General features: G+C 45.6%; 1 protein-coding gene across 3 annotated transcripts; it reads right to left on the bottom strand.

Moving 5' to 3' along the window:
• Positions 1–223: 223 nt before the first annotated feature.
• Positions 224–22,093, bottom strand: DDO (D-aspartate oxidase). 3 transcript variants are annotated; one of them, XM_082731983.1, is made up of 5 exons: positions 21,989–22,093; positions 19,961–20,136; positions 16,794–16,902; positions 12,476–12,652; positions 224–1,873 (listed from the first exon to the last, which is right to left on the bottom strand). In XM_082731983.1, exons 2-5 carry the CDS (start codon positions 20,130–20,132, stop codon positions 1,312–1,314), a joined length of 1,020 nt encoding a protein of 339 aa, XP_082588109.1. In that variant the 5' UTR covers positions 20,133–20,136; positions 21,989–22,093; the 3' UTR covers positions 224–1,311. The 3 variants fall into 3 exon arrangements, with proteins under 3 accessions (XP_082588109.1, XP_082588110.1, XP_082588111.1); XM_082731984.1 differs by lacking the exons at positions 16,794–16,902; positions 19,961–20,136 and having other exon boundaries at positions 21,989–22,092; XM_082731985.1 differs by lacking the exons at positions 16,794–16,902; positions 21,989–22,093 and having other exon boundaries at positions 19,961–20,047.
• Positions 22,094–22,907: the final 814 nt, after the last annotated feature.

The raw sequence follows: 22,907 nt of genomic DNA, 5'->3' as shown, positions 1-22,907 counted from the left end.
CCCACGCCGCCACAACCCCAGGATGTCCAAAATAGAACTTATTATCAGTAAACACAAGCCATCTCCTGCCAAAATGAAAACGAAAACGAAAATTAAAATTACAGCTAGTTCTGCAAAGCGTCCTTACCTCAGTGAATGGCATCTTCTTCACCCTTCTCTAAAGCCAAAACCCTCCTGAGCATTCACGATACACAAGAACAGAATAACTCTGAGCAAACCTGAGTCAGGAAACCAGGTTAGATCAATTTATTTCAGCGATTCCCAAACTCATTTTTACCATAACACATTTCTCCCTCATTCCCAGTAGGTTTTTTTGTTTTGTTTTAACAACTTGCAGAAAACTCTTTGGATATATTTCATTCAGAATGATTGTTCTTTCCTAATCAGCAAATTAGCTCTTTGGCTGCACCTGCTTGCTACTCAATCTTCAAAAACGCTTAGGCAAAGTCAATCACGCTACAAGCAAGTGCTTGTGGTAATGGAGAGTACGGCCCTTAGGGGACTGACCCCAGACAGTTACTGAGTTGACGCTCTGTCCATAGGCAACTTTGTCCCTGTCTTCTTCTTCTTCTTTTTTAATATTTTATTTGAGATCACAAGTAGGCAGAGAGGCAGGCAGAGTGAGAGGGGGGAGGAGGCTCCCTGCTGAGCAGAGAGCCTGATGCAGGACTTGATCCCAGGACCCTGAGATCATGACCTGGGCCAAAGGCAGAGGCTTAACCCACTGAGCCACCACCGCCCCATCCCTGTCTTCTAACCACCATGACCAGCTGAGAGGAGGAAGAGGTTGCCATTAGTACTTGGAGGAATCATGCTTTGTCTTCTATTAAGTGTAATAAGCCTGTGTTGCATGATCACCGTGTATTTTATTTAAAGGGATTATAATGCTCCCTTGAGCACAGCCTGCAAACTGTGACTAACAGTGAGTTAAGTGTTTGCCATACATCATCTCTTGCTGTGGATTTATTAGCCAAAAGATGTCAAAATCCTTATCGTCCCCAGCTCAGTGTAAATTAGCACAGAGCTTTGAACACCGGATCTAGAAGAAATCTTACTCTCCCACAAGTATTTTTAACAAAAATAGTTTTGTGCCCTATGTCATTAGTACTGGACTTCAGCCTAGTTATGCATCGGTCCTAGATTAGGTTAGAACTAGTCCTAAGTCTACTAGGGCTTCATATTGCATCATTTCCCATTTAGAAAAGAAGGATACCACTAACTAAACTTTCATGCAATGGAGAAGTTAGTGGAATCAGTTGTGCTGCCTAGATCGTATTTTGATCATAGTCTCCGGGGCCATTTGCATGTGACCTACAGCTTTGATTTGGGGCTCCTGAGGGCTCGGACACACTCCCCCACCAGCCTGGCGGCCTCCAGAGCAGTGCCCCAGTGCACGGAGATGCCCCCGCTCCCGTGGCCGTAGTGGTGGACCACGGGCAGCCTCCTACCATCCTGGGCGAGGAGCTCTGTCTGCAGCCGCAAGCCTGGCCGGAAGGGCCTTAAGCCCACCTTCTCCCTGATGTGGCAGGCTCCACGGAGGGACGGCTCAAGAGCACAACAACGGGAAAAAATATCTCTGCTCATTTCTGCATCTGGGGACAGATTCCAGTCTCCTTCCTGCCTCGTTCCTCCCAGGATTACGTTGGCTATGCCAGGATAAATATATGTCAGCCCATTCCCGTCCCGGATGAAATGCTTCACCCAGGGAGCCTGAACTCTGAGCACTTGGCCCCGCACTGGGAACAGCTTCGAGTCTCCTGCTAGCTGTCTGCTTCCAAGGCCTGAGCAGTTGATCACGATGTCGAAGGACGGATGGAGTTCCCACAAGTCTCCTATTCGTCGGGTGAGTATCGGGACCCCACTTCCTTTTAACCTGGGAAGAATGGGAGAGACTGTTAGGGGAGACTCAGTGGCATCCTGTGCAAGCCCTCATGGGAAATGATGGACAAGACCACCGTGGCCAGGGTCTGAGCGATCCAAATTCTAGCCATCAGCTGCCCCGCATCCTTGGAAACTAGAGATTCCTAAACTGGAAGCTAAATGGAAACCTGTTTCAAAGATTCAAAACAAAAGAAATGTCTTGTCCTTTTGGTGTTTTATAAAGTTCCTATATTATACTAGCTGCTCATTAAACACTAAATCAATTCATATTTTAAATCCCCTAACCTTTTCTTTTTATGCCCTCTATTTAGAACCTAAATTTGAAGCCTGAGACATGTTGTCTCGTGTTGTGAACTCGTGCAAGTTCCTTTGCATTGTTCTGGTCTCCCTAACGAGATGTTTGGAACAAGAGTCACACCACCCATTTTATGTCTACCACGGGAATGTTTGCTCGAGACAAATGCAAAGTATTTGCAGCTGATGGACTGACAGTTGCTGTTGATAATGATATTTTGGACCAAGTACATCCATAACAAAAAGAAATGGCTGGGGGCACCTGGGTGGCTCAGTAGGTTGGGTGTGGGACTCTTGGTTTCCACTGGGGTTGTGACCTCAGGGTCCTGGGATGGAGCCCCATCCACCCCCATAGCTGCTATGCTACTCTAAAATGCAATCCGGGTTTGCCTGCTCCCTACACCCATCTATCACTCACATTCAATGATTTAATAGCCTGTAAGAATGACATTTGGTCTTCAGAAAATGTTTTACATTGATTATTATTTGAACATTATCTTGGTTTTGCTTTTAACAGATTGCGGATTCCACATGTTACTAGTTAACACTGTGCTCTGGGTTCCAACTCTTCTAATTAAAACTCAGAGTTATTCTCCTAATTCAGAGAAATAAAAGAATTTTACCAGCCTGAGGACTTGACTGCACTGAACTTGTTTCCTCAACTGTCACCTACGGATAAGAATGTTGTAAGTCCGCAGGTTTTTGGAAAGATTATGCATGAATTCAACAAATGCAAATGTCCTTCTCAAGGGTCCCCCACTGGTTGCTACTGATGAAAGTCCACTCTCTCCCTGGAGACTTCTGAAATCATCAAAGCGACTGGAAACACCCCCTCATCCCCCAGCACCCCCTTCTTCCCCCACAGCAGGCGTGGGGTGCTGAGTACCTCCCTGGCCTTGACCCCAGGAGGGAACTTACTGAATGTGCCAGGGACCTGTCATCCTTGCACTGTTGCAATACAACCTCGTGTGATGCCCGTTCACTCTTGTTATCCCATGGGCAATGTGTCGGTGAGCAGCAGGGTGTAGGAGGAAACCATACCGGAAGCTGCATGTTGGTTGACCAAGCACTTGTACAACCATATGAAGTAGTTATTTTATTCTGAGGGTTTTGAATGACGTGGTTGGGGGTATAAGCTTGGTGACTTGCCCCATAAGGTTTCCTGCAACTGAGCAAGACCTCATTCTAGATAGGGAGAATGCGTTGTCCCAACCTCCCCTGAGGAAATGTGGGGATGGGAAACTCAAGAAGTTGAGTTCACTAAATAGCGCCAGACCAGTGTCTCCTGGTCATCACGTTAAAACCCAAGAGTGCCCATTTTCACCAAGCCTAAAAGTCAGCCCTCTGAAAGACCATATCAGCCTGATGCATACAATTGGGGTGTGTGTGGGGTGTTCAGCAAGAGGGGAATTGAGCAGGTGTGGCCCTGAGAGGGATGGAGTTCCACGAAGCTCTTCTTTACACACACACACACACACACACACACACACACACACACACGCCCATACTCCACATCCCAGAAGCAAAGGGGAGTCCCCTCATCCTCTCCCTTCTCATAGGACTAGAGGCATCCTGTACCCCAACTCCCATCACACAGCACAGACTAAGCCATGTAAGAGAGGAATAATCCTGGGCAGCATGAAATAAGGAGTGGGGTGCCTGGGTGTCTCAGTCCATTGGGCATCTGCCTTTGGATCAGGTCATGATCCCTAGGTCTTGGGATTGAGCCCTGCTTTGGGCTCCCTGCTTAGTGGGAATCCTGCTTCTCTTTCTCCCTCTTCTTGCCACTCTGCCTACTTGTGCTCTCTCTTTCTCTGTCAAATAAACAAAATCTAAAAAAAAAAGAAAAAGAAAAAGAAATAGGGAGGGGGCGTTGGGTTCAGTGTGGAGACCTCCTGGGGGAAAGGGGACACAGGGAAAGACAGAAGACAGGGCTCTGTGAGCTCTAGTAGGAGGGATGAGGCTGCTTTGACACTGAGTATGGTTATACCTAAAATAGCTTATAATACTTAGATTTTAAATATACATATATACATTTACATATATATGCATAATTTGCATGTGGTAAATAATTTGTATTCAGAAGGTCAATGGTGATATTTTCAAAATATATCCACAAATTCTTTGAACCCTTCCAGGCTGAAGCCTAATTCCCCTCCCCTTGAATGTTGGCTAAACCTAGTCACTTGCTTCTAATGAACGTATATATCATATATACACACAGACACATATATATACATAGATATAAATATATAAAACATATATATATTTGTTTTTGCAACATATGATATATGATCCTGGATTTTCTTTTGCTATAATGTATATTATTGGGACAATTGGCAAAATCTGACTTAGGTCTATAGATTTCAGAAATGTACCCATGTTAATTTAATGCCCTAATTCTGACCTTAGTTATATAAAAGAATGGCCTTGGGTTTAAGAAATATATATTCAGTATTTGGGGCAATGGGGCATCACATCTGCAGCTTACTCTCAAATGGTTCAAAAAAAAAAAGACATATATTTGGAGATAAAAGGATAAAGAAATATGGTAAGTTTAAGAGTTAGGGAATCTGGGTGAAGAATACATGGGATTGGGGCGCCTGGGTGGCTCAGTGGGTTGAACCGCTGCCTTCAGCTCAGGTCATGATCTCAGGGTCCTTGAATGGAGTCCCGCATCGGGCTCTCTGCTCAGCGGGGAGCCTGCTTCCCTCTCTCTCTCTGCCTGCCTCTCCATCTACTTGTGATTTCTCTCTGTCAAATAAATAAATAAAATATTTTAAAAAAATGATACATGGGATTTCTTTCATTTTATATAAAGTCTAATTTTTTTCTGGAAACATGATCTCATCTGATGGCCATATTCCTTAGTCATTTCCTATTTGCATATTCTAATAAATCTAATGCATATTCTAATAAAATCAACTGCTTTCTATTCCCCACTTCTCAAAATATCCATCCCTGCTCTGACCACTCCATGAACTTGTATTCAAGTTCATTGAACGTCTCTCAGTTCCATTCCGGGGTACAGCGTTCTCTGGTTCCTTGTGTGGATGAGGCTCAGGGTTTCTATGGGCAGAGTGGTCCTGAAGGGGAGCCCCTGGGCGCCCCGAGTCAGACCAGTGGGTGGAGTTTCAAGGAACAGGTCACCCGTGGAGCTGCCTTAGGATAGCTACTGAAGCCCCAGGGGGAACCCCTAAGGCTACGACACTGCACAGGGTCAATCTGTCATGTTCCTGATGTATGATCCATATTTCTGTCCAACTCCTAAGGGAGCCACATGAGTTTTGGGGGGTTTTTTGTTTTTTTGTTTTTTTGTTTGTTTTTTGAGGCACTGCTGTGAGTGAGGCCACATGGGAGAACAGAAGCTATAGGAGATGGGAGACAAGGAAAGTAACTGTGAGGCATTGTTGTACCAGTGGAAAGGAAATACAGAGAGAAGATTAGTATGATCAGTGCTCTGGTCAGTGCGGACCTTATCAGGGCCACAGTATAAAGCATGGCTTCTAAAGAAAGCAATGTACCGAAGTTACAGGGTCCCTAGCACAGAAATGAGGCATCCAGCTTTCCGGATGTTGTCACAGGCAGGATGATTCTGATCCAGCCAGGATGATATATTTAGGTAGGATGTCTGGCAAAGAGACAGGCTCGGTTGACTTACTGCCTCTATGATTCATTTCCTGGACGGGGCAAGTGAAAAGCAGCAGAATATGACTCCACCAGCTGAGGATATAAAACATGATCTGTATGGCTCATTAAACCTCTGAGGGGTTTTTGTTCTTTTTTCTTGTTCTGGTTATTGTTGGGCATCGCTTCTTTTTTTTTTTTTTTTTCTTTTTTGAGAGGGGGATGATCCCTTCTGTTCTTTGAAAAAAGCTAAAGATCTCAATTGTGGTTAAAAACTTTTTTTTTGGTCTTTCCTAGAAGTTTATATTATTTCAGAAGGTTAGAGCTGAGGTTGGAGACATTTTTGTGTGGCTTGCTGAATGAAAAGCCTGTTTTTGAGTCAGAACACTGTAGGCTGAACACTCACATTGTGTGGAAGGGGTGTAGGAGGCAACACAACAGACCCTGGGTGTGAGGAACAAGCAAAGATTGTGTGGCTTCCCAGCTGGGTTCGCCCCGGTGGAGAAGAGCAGATGCAGCCCACAGAGTGAGCCCCATGGGTCCCACTCCCTCAGCACAATGCCACTCTGCCTCTCATTTGGCTTGAAATCCTTGCCTGATAAGCTTGCCTTGGGCATGGAGGAGTCCCTGCCCTACAAAGCCTCCCTTAGGAGGAGAGGAGACAATGTCGCTCTCTTCCTCTTCCATGTTGGCTTTCCTGCCAGATGTCAGGCCCTGAGGGAAGAGAAGAAGACAGCTAATGTCCACAGAGAGGAGGCCCTGTGTGCTGTCTGTGTAGACCTCGCTTGGGTGGTGGGCAGGGAGCTGGAGGAAAAGGAAGGTATCAGGGGCACAAGACAGTACTGAAAAGATGGAAGGGGGGTGGTGGGACAAGGGTGTGTGTGCTCTCTGTCTGAAGCACCCATGTCCCAGCCCACTATCATGGCGGCCATGTCTTTCAAACAAACGGACTGACAAAGACCTCCCTAGGCCTCTAGCAGGGGAAAGAGCAGCCCCTCAGGCCTCTTCCCCCTGACTCTATCCCCTAAAAACAGACAGGAAGCAGCGTGCTCCAAGGCATGAACCCTAGCTGACTGGTCATCAGGCCAATGGCACTACTGCCAGGAGGTGGCTCCCACAGGCACAAAGTACCACTTGACTCCAGGTTATTTTAAGTAGACTGACATGCTGACAGCAGGCCTCCAGCTAATGAGAAAGTAGCAGGATTTCTCCAGGTCTTCATCCCACAGTTAGAAATTAGTCCTGAAAATAAAGGTAATTTTGGAAATAAGGGGCCTGTTTTCCATAAGGTGATACTTTAGAAGCAGGTAGAACAAATCATTCAGGTAATATTTGTTTCCGTAGGAAAGTGGTTGGGGGTGGCTCCCAGAGCTAAGACATTTATTCTCAGCCAGAGTGGGAGGGCAGCTGGGATGGGGGCCACGCTGGGGACTGGCCCTCCCTCACTGTCAGCCTGGGGGTGCCCCTCCCCCACAGAGGGGGAAGCTTCCCACTGCCCAGGGCAGCCCCAGGCCAACTGGGAGGCTTAGGAAGACTCCTCAGAGAAGGGACACATATACTGTGGGTGACGCTGGCTTCCCTGCCCTGGCCCCCTCCTGTAGCAATGTCACCTGTTCAGGTAGCCCGGAACCTCATGCTTCCTCTGCCCCCAAAACTCTTCATCTTCCAAGGGCCTTATTGACTATTCATCTCTCAAAACAAAATTAAAGCAATGTGCCCTCTCTTCCAGGAAAAATTTCTGTTTAGGTTTTCTGTCTAGACTTTATATCCAATGCTTCATTGAAATGTTAGGAGAAACTACACGGACATGCACAAACACACACATACGCACACACACACGTGATTACCATAAGCTCAAGACTCTTTCTAGGACTTAGAACTTACCCTGGCTAATCTGAGCTGTGCCTCTCTTCCACTGGGCTGCTTAGAGGACCCCACTCTGGATCTTCTCCAGCTGTGCATGAGAAATTAGAATGTGGGGCCAAGGGACGGACCCAGTGAGCGCCCCCCTCCTTCACAACCAGTCCATGAGCTGGGAACCCACGGTCCCCATATTTTCCCCCTACTTCCAGGGTCTGCATCATCTTCCTCTGAGAGGTAGATCATGTCACTTCGTGCACCCTTGCCCAAGGGGTAGCCAAAGGACAGCTATTGGCACAAAGTGAGCTTGAGAATATGGACTAGGGTATCTCATGGCATGCACCTAGTGTCCCCTGCCACCATGTTACTGTGCAGCACTCCTGAGAATCCAAGATGGCTATATGTAAACTTGACCTTTGGGTGGTTGCACATTAGTTGTTAAAGTAAAGGGATAAATGATATTTTATTTAATGGTTTGTTAGCTTGGTTTGGAACATTTAAATATGTACACATACCGTATGAGCTCCTGTATGTGTTCTTGTTCCAGGCTGGATGTGGTAGAGGAGGGTCGGATGTTGGGTGTGTTCTCTACATTCCAAAATCACAACAGAAGGAAACTTCAGGGTACGAAGGGAAGTAGAAGGGAGACAGAGTAAAGGCAGTTTATTTCTGCTTTGAATATATACATTTAAAATGTAGCATTGCATCAGGTTGGTTTTAAGGAAAAGATGGAAAGAAATATTCATGAAAAGAAATCATTTTTCTTTTCAAAATTGGAGTGTGTAGAATGCTGTTGTGCCCGAAAGTAAGAAAGTGCTAAAGAGAGAGAGAGATGCAGAAATGTCAAAAAGACATAAGAGCTTCTTGAAGGGGCTCTCACTGGCCAAATCTTGGTCAATCTGAACATCAAAATAAATAATAAGAGTAATAGATTATAATTCATTGAGTAAAATAGGAATCCCCGAGCCCATACTGACATAAATAAGTAACTGAATAAATATGGGGGGGGGGGGTTTCCAAATAGTAGAAAGCAAACTAAATGTGGAAGGAGTTGGAAATTTATCACTTGGCAGGGCATCTGAGGTGGCTCAGTCCGTTAGGCCTCTGACTCTTGGTTTCATTCAGCTCAGGTCATGATCCCATGGGTCGTGAGATCAAGCCCTGCATCCAGGGAGCCTGCTTAAGATTCTTTCCCCTTCCAAACCCTCCTACACTGTTGGTGGAAATGCAAGCTGGTGCGACCACTCTGAAAGACAGCTTGGAGGTTCCTCAAAATGTTGAAAATAGAACTACCCTATGACCAAGCAATTGCACTACTGGGTATTTACCCTAAAGATACTAACGTAGTCATCCAGAGGGGCATGTGCACCCGAATATTTATAGCAGCAATGTCTACAATAGCCAAACTACGGAAAGAACCTAGATGTCCATCAACAGATGAGTGGATAAAGAAGATGTGGTATATATAAACAATGGAATACTATGCAGCCATCAAAAGAAATGAAATCTTGCCATTTGCTACGACGTGGATGGAACTAGAGGGTATCATGCTTAGTGAAATAAGTCAATCAGAGAAAGACAACTATCATATGTTCTCCCTGATATGAGGAAGTGGAGATGCAACATGGGGCGTAGGAGAAGAATGAATGAAACAAGATGGGATCAGGAGGGAGACAAACCATAAGTGACTCTTAATCTCACAAAACAAACTGAGGGTTGCTGGGGGGAGGGGGTTTGGGAGAGGGTGGGTGGGGTTATGGATATTGGGGAGGGTATGTGTTATGGCGAATGCTGTGAAGTGTGTAAACCTGGCGATTCACAGACCTGTACCCCTGGGGCTATTATATATATATATTATATATATATAGTATATACTATATATATATATTTATATAATATATATATTTAAATATATTATATATATAAAATAAATTATATGTTTATAAAAATTTTAAAAATAAAATTAAAAAAAGATTTTTTCCCCTTCCCTCTCCACATCCCCCTGCTTTCCCCTCTAGTTCTTCCTGCCTTGAATAAATAAATGAAATCTTTTAAGAAATGAAATGATCACTTGGCAAACATTATAGTAGTGATCAAGTCAAGAATCATGAATGAGAGTTAAAGCTAATATGCAAAAGTCTGATGAGGAGAAGGGTACTTACAACCTCAGGTGTACCTTGACAAAGCACTTAGTAATCACAAAGGGAAAATGTAGTGACTTCACACTGGAGATAACTGGCAGGCCAGGTGATCAGAGTTAACATCCCCAGAAGGGAACAGACCGACACCATTTGCTTCCTAATATGACCTGCTAAGGAGTCAACATTCCTTCTGTGGGGCTCCACCAAAAACATATAATCGCAATTTGATCATGAAGAAATCTCTGACAAACCCCAAGTGAGAGACCATCTACAATGCAGCTGGTCTGGTTTGTACTCTTCGAAGTTATAAAGGTCATAAATGTCACAAGGGACAGAGATAGACTACAGACTCAAGAGACATGACAAGTAAATGTAAGTGTGGCCATGGATTGGATTGGAGACCAGGTGTCTCTACATAAATGACCTTACTGGTTCCTTCTGGGGGTGACGTATGAATGAGGTCCATTCATTACAGTATCAATATAAATATCTAGATTTTTATCATAGTACTGTTTATGTAAGAATATCCTTGTTCCTGCACGGCAATATTTAGAAATCATGGGGTATCACTTGTGCAATGCACTCTTAAATGGTTCTGGGAAAAATATGTGTGTGTGTGTGTGTGTGTGTGTGTGTGTGTGTGTGTGTCTGTATTATATATCTGTGTATAGATATGCATGAGAGAGTGAAAATGACAAAGAAACTGTTAAGAGTCTGGGCAAAGGGTTGTATGAGTTCATCCACTTCCCTTATCTCTGTCCATTACCATCCCTGACCCCCCGCCATTTCCACACAGAGAAGCCAGCCCTTGCCAGTCTCTGTGATGGGGAACCAACACTCTGCGGGACTCTCCCTTCCCTGCTTCTGCCTGATCTGCTGAAGACCACAGAGATCCAGTAAGGTTTGCTATTGACCTTCCTGAACATGGAGAAAAGAAGTCCAGGACCAGGGAGCCAAACAACAGACATGGGTGTAATCATGAAAATTCAGCTCCAAATTATAAAACTCTCTAATGACACCTCACTTCTTAGACTCAACATTTTATGTAGATTCTTCCATTTTTTTTTATCATAATCAAACAAAATTATGTACCATAATGACAGTAAACCTCTGCCCTTTGTGGCATGCCTAATAATTTCCCCTTTATCTGAATGTAATTAAGATAAAGTGATGATACCTCCAAATCAAATCACTGGCATTAACACTTCCAATTTTTTGTTTCCAGTCATTTTTGTACTATAAGGACAAAAATGAAATCTGTACAACAATGCCGTGGAGGGAAAGATGGTGATGTTGCTGAAACTTGACTGTTGACTGATGGGCAACTTGATCATGTGATGGCCCAAAATGTTCATTTATTGGCTGATGGCATGCAAACATGGTTTAAGGCCCAGTGAACAAGGCATGAAAAGGTGGGTTTAACAAAAACTGGAACTTACAAAGGAAAATGTCCCATATAAATTGCTAATAGGTAAAAATGAGAAGAGCACTTATTAAGCTACAGAAATGTATTGTGATGCTGACATGAGGCTAACAGACAGGTTCCCTCCTCTGTGCTCCCAACCCACCCTCAAAATCTGTACATCTTATACCATGTGAGTTACCGTGATTATTAATTAACATGCATAAACATGCACGGGCACACACATACACATGCATGCATACCATCACCCCTGTCAGACTCTCAATTCCTTAAGAAAAGTGATCATATTTTATCCTTTTTTTGGGGGGGGGACCAGCTTCTAACACAGTGCCAAGTTCAGGCATAGATGTTGAACACAGAATTGTGGGATTCATGAATGTGGAAATCAGTCATCCTATAGATCATACCTGGGACCAGATCATCGTTGCCACTGCTTATCTTGAGTCATTTTTCCAACGTTTACAAATAATTCACCTTGTCCCTATTTATCTACCATATATACAGATTTGGGGACTGAAAGGGCCAATGTGTCACAACCCTAGATATACTTATAATTTCCAGACTAAACTAAAGGGAGATTTATTGATGCGTCGCAAATAAAGAAACTCTTGATGTATTTCATAACTAAGTGGGATCAAGAAGTCCCAAAAACCAAGCCAAAATGCAAGTTCAAGGTATTTTGGGCTGAACTTGGTAAGGAAGCATTTACCTAATCTAGATAAGATAAGACCCCTTAGGTATAGATGTCTTAATTATGACAAAGAGAAAAAGAGAGTGATTTTTTTCAACACTAATGAGAACAAAAATTTCAAAAACAATTTATAATAAGCTTAAGATTCTCCATCTAAAGAACTAGAGCAAATCATCTAATTCTATAGCCGGAAGCTACTCTCCAAATGTCTCCATTTTACAAATGAGGAAATCTCAGATACTGTGTCAGTGAGTGGGTTTTACTTACTGGTGGGTGGGGGACCAATAAATCATACAGCCTGAAGAAGAATCAGGCACCACGAGGTAGAAGAAGATGAATGTGTTACTAGCAGCGTAGTGTCCCTTACTGCTCACAACACACACACCGTCTTCAGATTGTTTGACCTAGCCCTGGCCATTGTGAGCAGCGAACAGGACACATGGCAGAAGACCTCTGGGGGCCCAACAGGGAATTTTTCCTATCTATTGTATGAGAAGCTATGAAATTATTTATGGCTAGGACAGATAAAGGAAGCAGCAAGGAGCCATTTCAACTGACCTCTTCTCCAACCACGGGAGGTAAGTAGGGCTTTCACATTTCAGAGTCGTGAAAGCGTGACCAAACACATGCTGGGGGAATTTCTTCAGTTCAGCCTTGGTCATCTTTCGAAACCCCAGAACCACATCAGCCCAGAATGGCACTTCCTCCGTAGGAACGCTCCGAAATATTTGCCAACTGAAACACATAAGTGGAAAAATTTCCTGAAATTTTGTGAAATATGTTTCCTGTGAACCTCCACATGACATTATTTAAAGCATTTTAAAAAACACACTTCCTGGGGCACCTGGGTGGTTCAGTAGGCTCTGGTCATGATCCCAGGGTCCTGGGATCAAGCCTTGCTTCGGGCTCCCTGCTCAGCAGGGAGTCTGTTTCTCCTTCTACCCCTCTCCCCTGCTTGTGCTCTCTCTCAAATAAATAAATAAAATATTTAAAAATAAATACATAAATATAAAAACACACTTCCTATCCCCCTAAAAAGAAAAATATCTACTCTTCCATTCTCTTGGGTTCGGATAATTTAGCAGCTATGTTTGAAATGTTCATGACTGGGCGGGGGGGATAAGATGTTTAAAAAAGCTGTGTTTTAAAAATTGGACTTAACTCTTTTTTTCTAAAACCTCCTCTCAGACTTTCTTTATTGACTTGTGACTATGCACTTTTGAGGAAAGGTTTTGGTATCTTGTAGTACATTTTATGTAAGTTGCAAGCATCCATCAGAAGCTTAAAGGTTGCCCTCCATTCTGAACAAAATATCTAAATTGGAGCGAGCCATCATGGGTGAACAGGAGGCTGAGTGTGAATTATGGGGTAAGTTGTGGGTCATCCCCTCATGCTGAGTCATCAGGAGGAGCCCAGTTACCATCGGGCCACCAGCACAGCCAGGGTGGATGAGGCCAGAATGATACTGGTTGTTAACAAGCTGGCAAGAATGCTACTAAGAGATGCTAGGCACGTGTTTGGATTTGCAAGTCTTGGTTTGTTTTCATCAATAGATATAAGGGTTGTAAATCATGGCTATTCTAAAATAGCAAGGAAAATCGCTTGAGTGCTATACATAGTAGCTCATGATGTGATCATTCACACACCAGAATCCATACGTCTCTAAGTAGTTCATTTAAAGAGGCGCCCAGGGAAGGTGTGAACGCTGTTTGCTGCAGGGCTCCATGCTGGGCCTTCTTGCTGTCTCATTCTGCACACTCTCCCTCGGCTAGATGGCCCCTTCCATATCTTCACCATCATCTACATGCCAGACGCTCAGGGGGCTACAGCTCCAGCCCTCTCTTCTCTCCTGAGCTCCACAACCAGACCGAGACCCATGTTGACTTTCTCTCTCCCCCCATGCACATGCCATCAACTGCCAAGTCTCAAGTCCCATCAACTCTCTTTCTCAGCATTTCTCAAATCCATCTACTCTCTGTCCCCACGGTCAACACCTAAAGGGTTGTACCACCGTCTCTCTTTCCACACTACAGGAGGGATAGTTTTCACACATAAACATGATAAAAATTTCAATGTGTAAAATCTCAATGGCTTCCCATTACCCTGGTGGTTTTTCAGTTCCTTCAACACACCACAGTTGTCCTAGACTCAGGTCTATGTGAATGCTCTTCCTTCTACCTGCAATGACGCCCCTTGTGATCCTGACCCTGTCTCTGCCCCCTCCTTTCACTTCTGCAGTGTCACCAGACTAACCTACACTCATCCAGATGGTCTCTGTTGAAACCTCACTGTGTTCCAGGTGGCTTCTCAAACTTCCTGGAGCAAGTTTATTCTCCAGTGATACACTTCCATAGGACCCTATATTCTTCCCTTGGTAACTCGGGTCTTATTTGCAATTAGTTAGACTTAGGACAGACCATAAGCTATAGGAGGGCAGGACTGTGTCTTTTTTTTTCTCAACATTCATTCAACATACATTTATTGAGCATTTACTATATGCCAAGCAGTGTGTATTAAATGGCTCCTTATTCTATCACTAATACTGAAGAGAGTGCTATACTGGTGAATGCTGAATAGAGTGTTTTGAAGAAATACATAGATGAATAATGAATGAGGCTACACACTTATGCTAAAGATGCTCTGGACATCATTTGTGCCCTTATCTCTTCACTTGACTCATTCAAATCTGTGTTGTTGTTGTTGGTTTGTGGTTTTTTTTTTGTTTTTTTTTTTTTTGGTAAGCAAGTGTAACAAGATCACTCATGTGAGAGAAATAAATAACTCTCTTTTAGACCAGGTAGAGGTACATTCTTCTTAATACCATCGACGGTGACAAAATCTCAGTCTTGAAAGGACATTTGCATTTTAGACGCTACTGTTTTCAAAAATTACTTAGAGACAAAGTTTGTGAGTTAAATATGTCACATGGGTTTTGGACAAAAACAAATTGTGGCCATAAATCAAGGAGAACAATTTTTCTATGTGATTCATCAGCTGGATTTGGAGTTACAGTATCAATTCATCTTCAGGAGGTCGAAAGGAAGTAAAAGTTGCTGCTTGTTTCGACTGTGGGAAATCAGGGGCATCGACGCCAGTCATGATGGTGAGGGGGGGCAAGAAGAGGAAAAGGGCAGAAATCGGCCTGAAGCGGGGGTGTTCACCAGCAGAGAATGTCAGCGACAGCCTGATCCCCAAGGAGGAGAGAGGGCAGGCTTTTCTAAACTTCACAAAAGATGCAGCAGTTTTGAGAACTTAGTAAAAAGCAAGCATCCCTCTGCTCTTCAGGAAGCTATGGGGTATTACTGTGTTATCACATAGGACATCACAGAGGACATATGTGTTATGTCATAAATTAAAGACATAGAAGTGAAAGAATGGTTAGTGATCTCTTTTTAAGAAGCTATAGCAAGATGTTATCATACTCTAGGTGCTAATCCACACTAGAAATGCCAAATGGAATTTTTTTAAGTTGCTCATGTAATTATGCATGTCTCCTGAATTATGCATATCCTGAAGATATTGAGAATCAAATAGAGGGGCACCTGGGTGGCTCAGTCGGTTAAGTGTACGACTCTTGGTTTCAGCTCAGGTCATGATCTCAGGGTCATGAGATCAAGTCCTGCATCTGGCTCCATGCTGGGTGTGGAGGCGGCTTAAGATTCTCTCTCTCACACTCTCTCTCTGCCCCTCCCCAACCCACCCAACACTGTTCAGGTACTCTCTCTCTCTAAAAAAAAAAAGAAAGAAAGAAAGAAAGAATCAAATAAAAATGTCCTAACCATTTCAAAAATATGCCTCCTAAATGCCACTTTATTTTTTTTTTTTTTAGATTTTATTTATTTATTTGACAGAGATCACAAGTAGGCAGAGAGGCAGGCAGAGAGAGAGAGAGAGGAGGAAGCAGGCTCCCTGCTGAGCAGAGAGCCCAATGCGGGACTCGATCCCAGGACCCTGAGATCATGACCTGAGCCGAAGGCAGCGGCTTAACCCACTGAGCCACCCAGGCGCCCCTAAATGCCACTTTAAAAGATAACTTTAGTTACCAACAATATTTCCTTTTTTGGGACATCTCATTCTCCAATATCACACCTGTTGGCTTTCCATCAGCCACATGATCCCCACATAGCCCAAGTTCGGTATTTACTTGCTATAAGTTTTGTTTTTGTTTTTAAGATTTTATTTATTTATTTGACAGAGAGAAACACAGCGAGAGAGAGAACACAGCAAAGGGAGTGGGAGAGTGAGAGGCAGGTTCCCCGTGGAGCAGGGAGCCCAATGTGGGACTCGATCCCAGGACTCTGGGATCATGACCCGAGCCAAAGGAAGACGCCCAATGACTGAGCCACCCAGGCACCCCAAGTTTTTTAAGCCATATTTGAAAATCACTGCATAATCCCTGAGGAAACCCAAAGTAGTATTTGTGACAAGAAACTGTAACGGTTGTTTAAAAGTATAATACTATAGTAATACTCAGTTGGTTAGGCGACCAGCTCTTGACTTCAGCTCAGGGGCATGGGATCGGGTCTGGCATTCAGCTCTGTGCTCAGTGCAGAGTCTACTTGGGATCCCATCTCTTCTTCTGCCTCTGTCCCTCCTCCTGCTCAGTCATTCACCCTCTCTCACTCTAAAAATAAATTTTAAAAATCTACTTTTTAGAAGTCTAATACTATATATACTAATATATGATATATGATTAATGTACTAATAACTTGTCTTTCTTGAGTTCTTGGGAGTAAAGCCTAGAATGTTCTTCAAAATCCTCCCACATCCAGTTCAGTCCTCCTCTCAGCAGATGCTCAACAATATTTCAAGATGAATTCTCAAGTCCACTAAGATCATTCTAAATTTTAAAATAACTTCAAATTTCCTCTCTTACCCAGATACCAGGTGAACACCAGCATCTTCAGCTTCTGCAGAATTGGCAATTGCAAAGAGGTGGTCAAAGGTCTCTCTAAACCACTGCTTCTGCTTGGCAATGGGTGCGTCTGTAACCACGGGGGAAAGCAAAGCAGAACAGAAAGGAAGTGGTGATGATGACCATGCTCCCAACTAGCCCCTTCCTAGACACTGGGAGAAAATACAGAGGCAGGGAGGAACATTTAGATAAGGCACCACATTGGGGTCGAGAATCCATTAGCAACCAGAGTATTGAATGTTGACACCAGCTGTTGACTCCTGTTCATGTAAAGATTAATCATCAGAGGGTGAATTGGCTGATCAGAACAAAATCTGACATAGGAGCCATCTGGAAGGTGGTCTTTGGCCCTAGATATATTCCAGACCTTGACAGGTCCATAGCCAATCTGAGCAGAAGTTAGTTCAGGCTGAGGGAGGTATACCCAGATGGCCACACAGTTGAGACAATAGAAGAAAGAACCTAGAACCTCTTTCCTGGGGTCTAAAAACATGGTGGGTAATAAGGGAAAAATCTGTGGGGCCCAAGGCAACCAGAACAGAGAACAGACTACACATCAATAGGAAGCCCAGGGTCCTTACCCTCTGATGCAAGGAGACAAGGTCAGCATTATGGAGCTGAGCTCCTCAGGAAGGACTTGCTGCAGTTCCATCCTAGGCTGCCATTCCTCCATCCCCCTCCACTCCCTGGAACCACATGATAGTTTAGGGTAGCATTCCCCAGGTCAGTAGGGCATGCAGGGAGCACACGAGGCACCACCTCCCTGGCAGAGTCCTATGGATCAGTGCTCCCTGTCAGCCAGGCATCGTCCCTGCCAGAACACAAGAGACTGGACCCAGATACTAACAGAGAAGAAATAAGGGTTATGGTTCAAGCCCCCAAATAATAGGGTCCAGTGTAGGCATAGAGAGCGAGCACAGTCTGGGGGTGCTGACAAATCCAAACGGGGTGAAGAATTGGGACATCTGATCCCTAGGGAAGGTTATGAGGGAGAATCCAAGGTCAGGCTAGGGTCTGAGGAACAATAATCCTGAGGGGCCGCGACGGTAGGAGCCACAGGGGAGGCCAGGGAACTGAGGCAGAGAGGACGCTGGGTAGGCTCTGCTTGGAGAGATGTCCCTAGAGTTCACGGTAGAGATGAAAAGGCCTGCAGAGCCATCTTGCTCCCCCAAAGTCTCCAGGTCAATGCGGCCATCTCAGGTAGCAGAGTTTTATAACAATTCTCTTGTCAGAGTGCCAATAAATATGTCTTTAATAGTAGATCGGTGCTGTCGTCTTTAAACACAGCCCATGTGAACTCAACACGGTCTTCCAAAGCGGCAGCCTGGGCCACTGGCTTGGAAATAAGAGAGGAATCATAAGCTGTAAAAAGAGCTAAACTAGGCCTCGCACAAATTATACCCCAACAGTCCAAGCCGGTGTCTGGGGCTGTATTGAAACGCATCCCCTTGATCCCATTTCAATCCTTAACAACAAAACAGTGGCTGCACCTCACATGCTACAGGAGTCATCCCCAGAGAATGGACGATTGCAATTCAGCGGCGGACAATGCAGGCCAGCCTGGCGGTCTAAGTCACGTTCAAGGGCTGGTAAAAGAAAACTGCAGCTGGAGCAGTGGTAGTAATGGCGATCATTGCTACAGCACTTCCAGGCGCTGTTCTAACCAATTTCCATGTAGGAACTCATTAATCCCCCAGCAGCCGATGGTTCCTAGATGGAACTGACATTTATGAGCACAGAAGTATTGCTGGGGCTGGTCTGAAAGAAGCCCAAAGAGAAGACTGAGGTCCTTATCCGAAGCACCAGGGAGAAGCGCCCTCTGATCCAGGGGCCCCCAACCACCCAGCCAAGGGGTGAGCTCAGTCCTCCACGGCCCGCGTGGACTCTTAGATGAGCCTCCTCTACCGATGATTCCATGACTCCCATTCAACCTTCTGACAGCTCGCCCAGGCCTGGTGCAAGCCAAGGGGCTCCTGGACAATGGACACAAGAACTCTGGTGACAGGAAAGGTGCTCAGAAAGTGTGAACTCGCATTCTGCAAAGCACTCCAGGTTCCTGAGCGTATTCCCACACACGTGTAACTCTGATTTTACAAAAAATAAATAAATAAACGCTAAAATTAAAGGAGGGTAGAAATGAGGAAGTGGAGATGGTGAGTATAAGCGTCATTGGCTGCAAAATGATTTTGGTTTCTATTTAATGCTGTTTCCCTTCTTCTATTTCATGTGCAGAACACAGAATGGAACGGATATGTGAATGTGTTTAAAAAAAAATCAAGGCATCTGTAGGCCTGAATACATACAACGGACTGTTTGTATACTGGCTAAGAAGCGAGGTAGTTTTAGGGGCAGTTGGGTGGCTCAGCCCTTGAGTGTCTGCCTTTGGCACAGGTCATGATCCCAGGGTCCTGGGATTGAGCCCTGCCTCCGGCTTTCTGCTCAGTGGGAGGACTTCTTCTTCCTCTCCTACTCCCCTTGCTTGTGTTTCCTCTCTCGCTGTCTCTCTGTCAAATAAATAAATTGAAGAAGAGGAAGAGAAACAAGAACTGGGGATAGTTTTAGTCCCATTACAAATAAGCCTCGGAGTTACCAGCTGTGGTAGTCATGAGTGCTCTTCTCCAAATACTTCTGGCTGGCTCCTTTCTGGGAGCCTTAGAGAATTGGACTTTCTGGCCACCTTCAGAGAGGTGGGGGCAGGTGACTAGTGCTGGCCAATGACCTGTCATCAGAAGGGATGAAAGTTGCTTCCTGTCCAGAGCCTTTCGTTGCTAGGGTGAGACCCTGCCCACCCCGCAAAACTGTCTCCCCCCCCAGACACAGGTCCTGATGACATCCAAGACAGCAGCTACCCAGCCCCTTAGGTCCCAAGGTGATGAGCAGAGCCCTTGTTGATGCTCAGTAGACACAGTCTGAGCCAGAGACGAAGCTTTGTTTTTTAAGCTGCTAAGACTTGGAGGCTATGTTTGTCTTGCAGTGTAACTCAAGCATTCCTAACAGAGGAACCAATAAGATGTTAAAATTGAGCATTATAGGGACATGCACATCCAGTGGTCCTAGTCCACAGAATTCCACTCAGAGCCTCCTAACGTCTATCATATCTGACAGAGGAGCTAAAATCCCTCTCTTACCTGCATCGACATGAGGGATAAGCATGCCGGCTGCCACATCGCTCGTGGTATCAGGAGAGAACTTGTCTGACAGGACTGTAAGGGAGCATCCCGGGACCAGCTTGGAAACGCACAGGGCGGTAGAGAGCCCCACCACGCCTGCCCCCACAACTGCGATCCGTACTGGGTCCATGGGCCTGGGAGGAGAGAGTGTGAGCTAGAAAGCTCGGTTAAGTGTTCTTCCGTCCAGTTCAAAGCCTGGCCCTGATGACTCCTTCCTTAGGTCCACAGTTTCTCCAAATAAGGTCTTTCCCATCAGCAGTTCTCATGGGTTAAAGAGAGCCCCTCCATAAGCTCTTTCTGGTAGATGTTGGGGTATTGGGCAACAAGGTCTCGATGGAGTTTTAGACATCAGCCTGAAGTGGCCTTTAGAGCACACGACAGGTAAATGGGTTTGCATCTGGGGGCAGATTTCTACTCACTCGGCTCCTTTCCTAAGCCGCTTCTCCTGTGGGCACAGCCTAGGGAAGGCTGGTCAGGTTTGCAAGGTAGCCAAGAAGAGTGGAGATACCCTCTCTACTCCCAGAAACCTCCTGAGGAGTGGCCACTGAGAGGACAGGACCCACCCATGGGGCAACTTTAGAACTCAGCTCTTTACAAACTGGTTTTTAGTTACAACGACAAGACAAAAGTCTGAACAACTGAAACTCACTCTTTCCCCCACCTGCCCCTCTAACTGGAAACCAATGCTCGTCTCCCTTCCCTGCCTCTGCCACTGCTTTCCCACCGGCCGCCCGTGTCACCCCGCCCCCCAACCCCTGTGCCTGAAACCCCACCCTCTGAGAGCAGACTTTCTCGAAAAGGAGCCTGGATTTGTTGGGGGGGGGGGCGTGGGCAACCCATGTCTTCCTACCTCCTAGCCTCAACTCCCTCATCAGCAAACCAGGTCATGTGAATTCTTTATTAGCTCCTTTGGGTTGGAAAAAAGAAAGACCCACAGAGGTTATCGCACAAAGGCAGCTCTGGCATGGAAATGCAGGAGGCGGACCTCCAGGAGCCTGAGGCAGGTACCCAGCGTGGGAACAAAAGGGTGGTTGAGGGCCCGACACCCACCCCCTCCTCACCGTTGAGCAGCAGGAGCCCACTGAGCCTCTCCCGGCTGTCAGCCTCCCCAACCACTGCTGCTCTCCTGCTTGTCTTTCTACTCTCGTTCCCCACCCCCTCTCTCTGTAGGTCTTGGGCTGAAACTCCAGAGAGAGAAAATGTGGTGATTCCAGGTGCTCACTGTCATCGTTATCCACGTTCTAGCACCAGGGGAGCTCACTGGGCTAAGCCGGCCTAGAAACGTGCCTCTTGGCACATCTGCCCTTTCCTGTCCAGTCAGCAGTAGGCAGGGCATCAGTTCCCGTGGTTCAAATCATGGCCACCTGCCCATAAAATTCACCTTTCCCCGGGAGGGCGTTGGGCAGTTCTCCCGTGAGTGGGGCCAACATGGCGGGGCTCAGCTGTCGGTGGTTTCCTCCAGTTCTGACGGGCTCTGGCTCCAGGATCATATAAGGTCCTCCAGTGAGGTTTAAGGTGTGCTTTTTCTATTTCTCAAGCAGTACATGCATTTCCTCAACCATTAGTTAATCTGCTTCCTCCCCAACAGGCGGGCTAGCTGAGAAGGAACAGGATTGCCAGGACAGAGGGAAGGGTCTGGGACAAGGGAGAGACCAGTGGAGGCGGGGCAAGCTGGAAGAGGATAGCCCCACTCATGTCCCCGGGGGGGTAGAAGGCACCCGCATATGCCCTTGCTGACTTTCCTTTTTTGCATGCTCCCCTGCCCAGCAAGTTTCTCAAAATAGCTCTAATAAATTAAGTTGAGAGGGAAAGTAACGTGGCTGAGAACAGCCAGCTGCCAGAGAGGAGAAATTGAGCCAGCCAGGTGGGTACATCCTGGCCCAATGACTTGAGAATCACAGTCACCTGATCCGATTAAGACAGTCCCAAACCCCCAGAGCGCGTAACAGAATGACCCTCGAGCTGCAAACGGAAGGATTCGAGTACCTGTCTGTGAGAAAGCGGTCTGGGAGTCTGCAGAAGGCCCTGGCACCAACACTTGTTTTCCCAGTGAGTGGTTGGTCTAGTGCCCTGAGAGACAGAGGGAAAGTAAAACTGCTTCCCATTGGGGAGTTTATTAAGGACATTCCCTCTAATCTTCCTCTCCATTGGCCCATAACCCCCCCCCCCACCCCCGTGTCTCTGTAACTTATTTCCCTGGAGAAAGGAGGGATTAACTTCATTCTGTAAGCTCCCCGGAACTGAGGCTCTGCCGAACCCCTGGGGGCTGGTCCACCCTCAGCAGCTCTCCTCTTTCTAGTTTACAAACCCCTCTGTCTTGCCACCAGTCTGGGACTTCTCCAGCTGATTTGTAGGCATGGTAAATAACAGGTGAACCTGTCCAACTTCCAGCAAGTTCTGGCCAGAAGCCACACTGGTTGCCTCATTTGTTTCTTCTGGGTCAGCGGGTTGGGGCAGGAGTGGGGGTAGGGTGAGGGTAGAATAATGTTGTGGATCATCTAAGAAGATGACCCGATTGCAGTTGGAAAAATTACTCAGGAGATAATCGAGGATAAAAACCAAATGATTCTTTAGCCCACAGATTCAAGTATTTGTTGAGTGTCCACCATGTGGTAGGCACTTGACAGTCAAGAAGTTGTTGACCGGGAAGCAGTCAGACGAACCAAAGTACTAATAATATCATAACTAATATGTATTTAGCATTAATCATGGGTTACGTGCACGTACGACACCATATAGCACAACTACCCACCGAGGTAGTGAGATACTATGATTATCCCCATTCTATACATGGGTAAGTTGAGGCTCTAAGAGCATAAGGAAGAGCCCAATTTCTCCTACATAGCAAAGCCCAGTCTGAGTGTCAGACTCCAAGGCTCAAGGTCTTAATCAAAGTGCACACTTG

This window comes from Mustela nivalis (assembly GCF_964662115.1).
Source record: "Mustela nivalis genome assembly, chromosome: 5".
NCBI classification, from domain to species: domain Eukaryota; kingdom Metazoa; phylum Chordata; class Mammalia; order Carnivora; family Mustelidae; genus Mustela; species Mustela nivalis.
The sequence above is the reverse complement of the archived record's forward strand: the minus strand, read 5'-3'. Positions and strand labels throughout refer to the sequence as shown.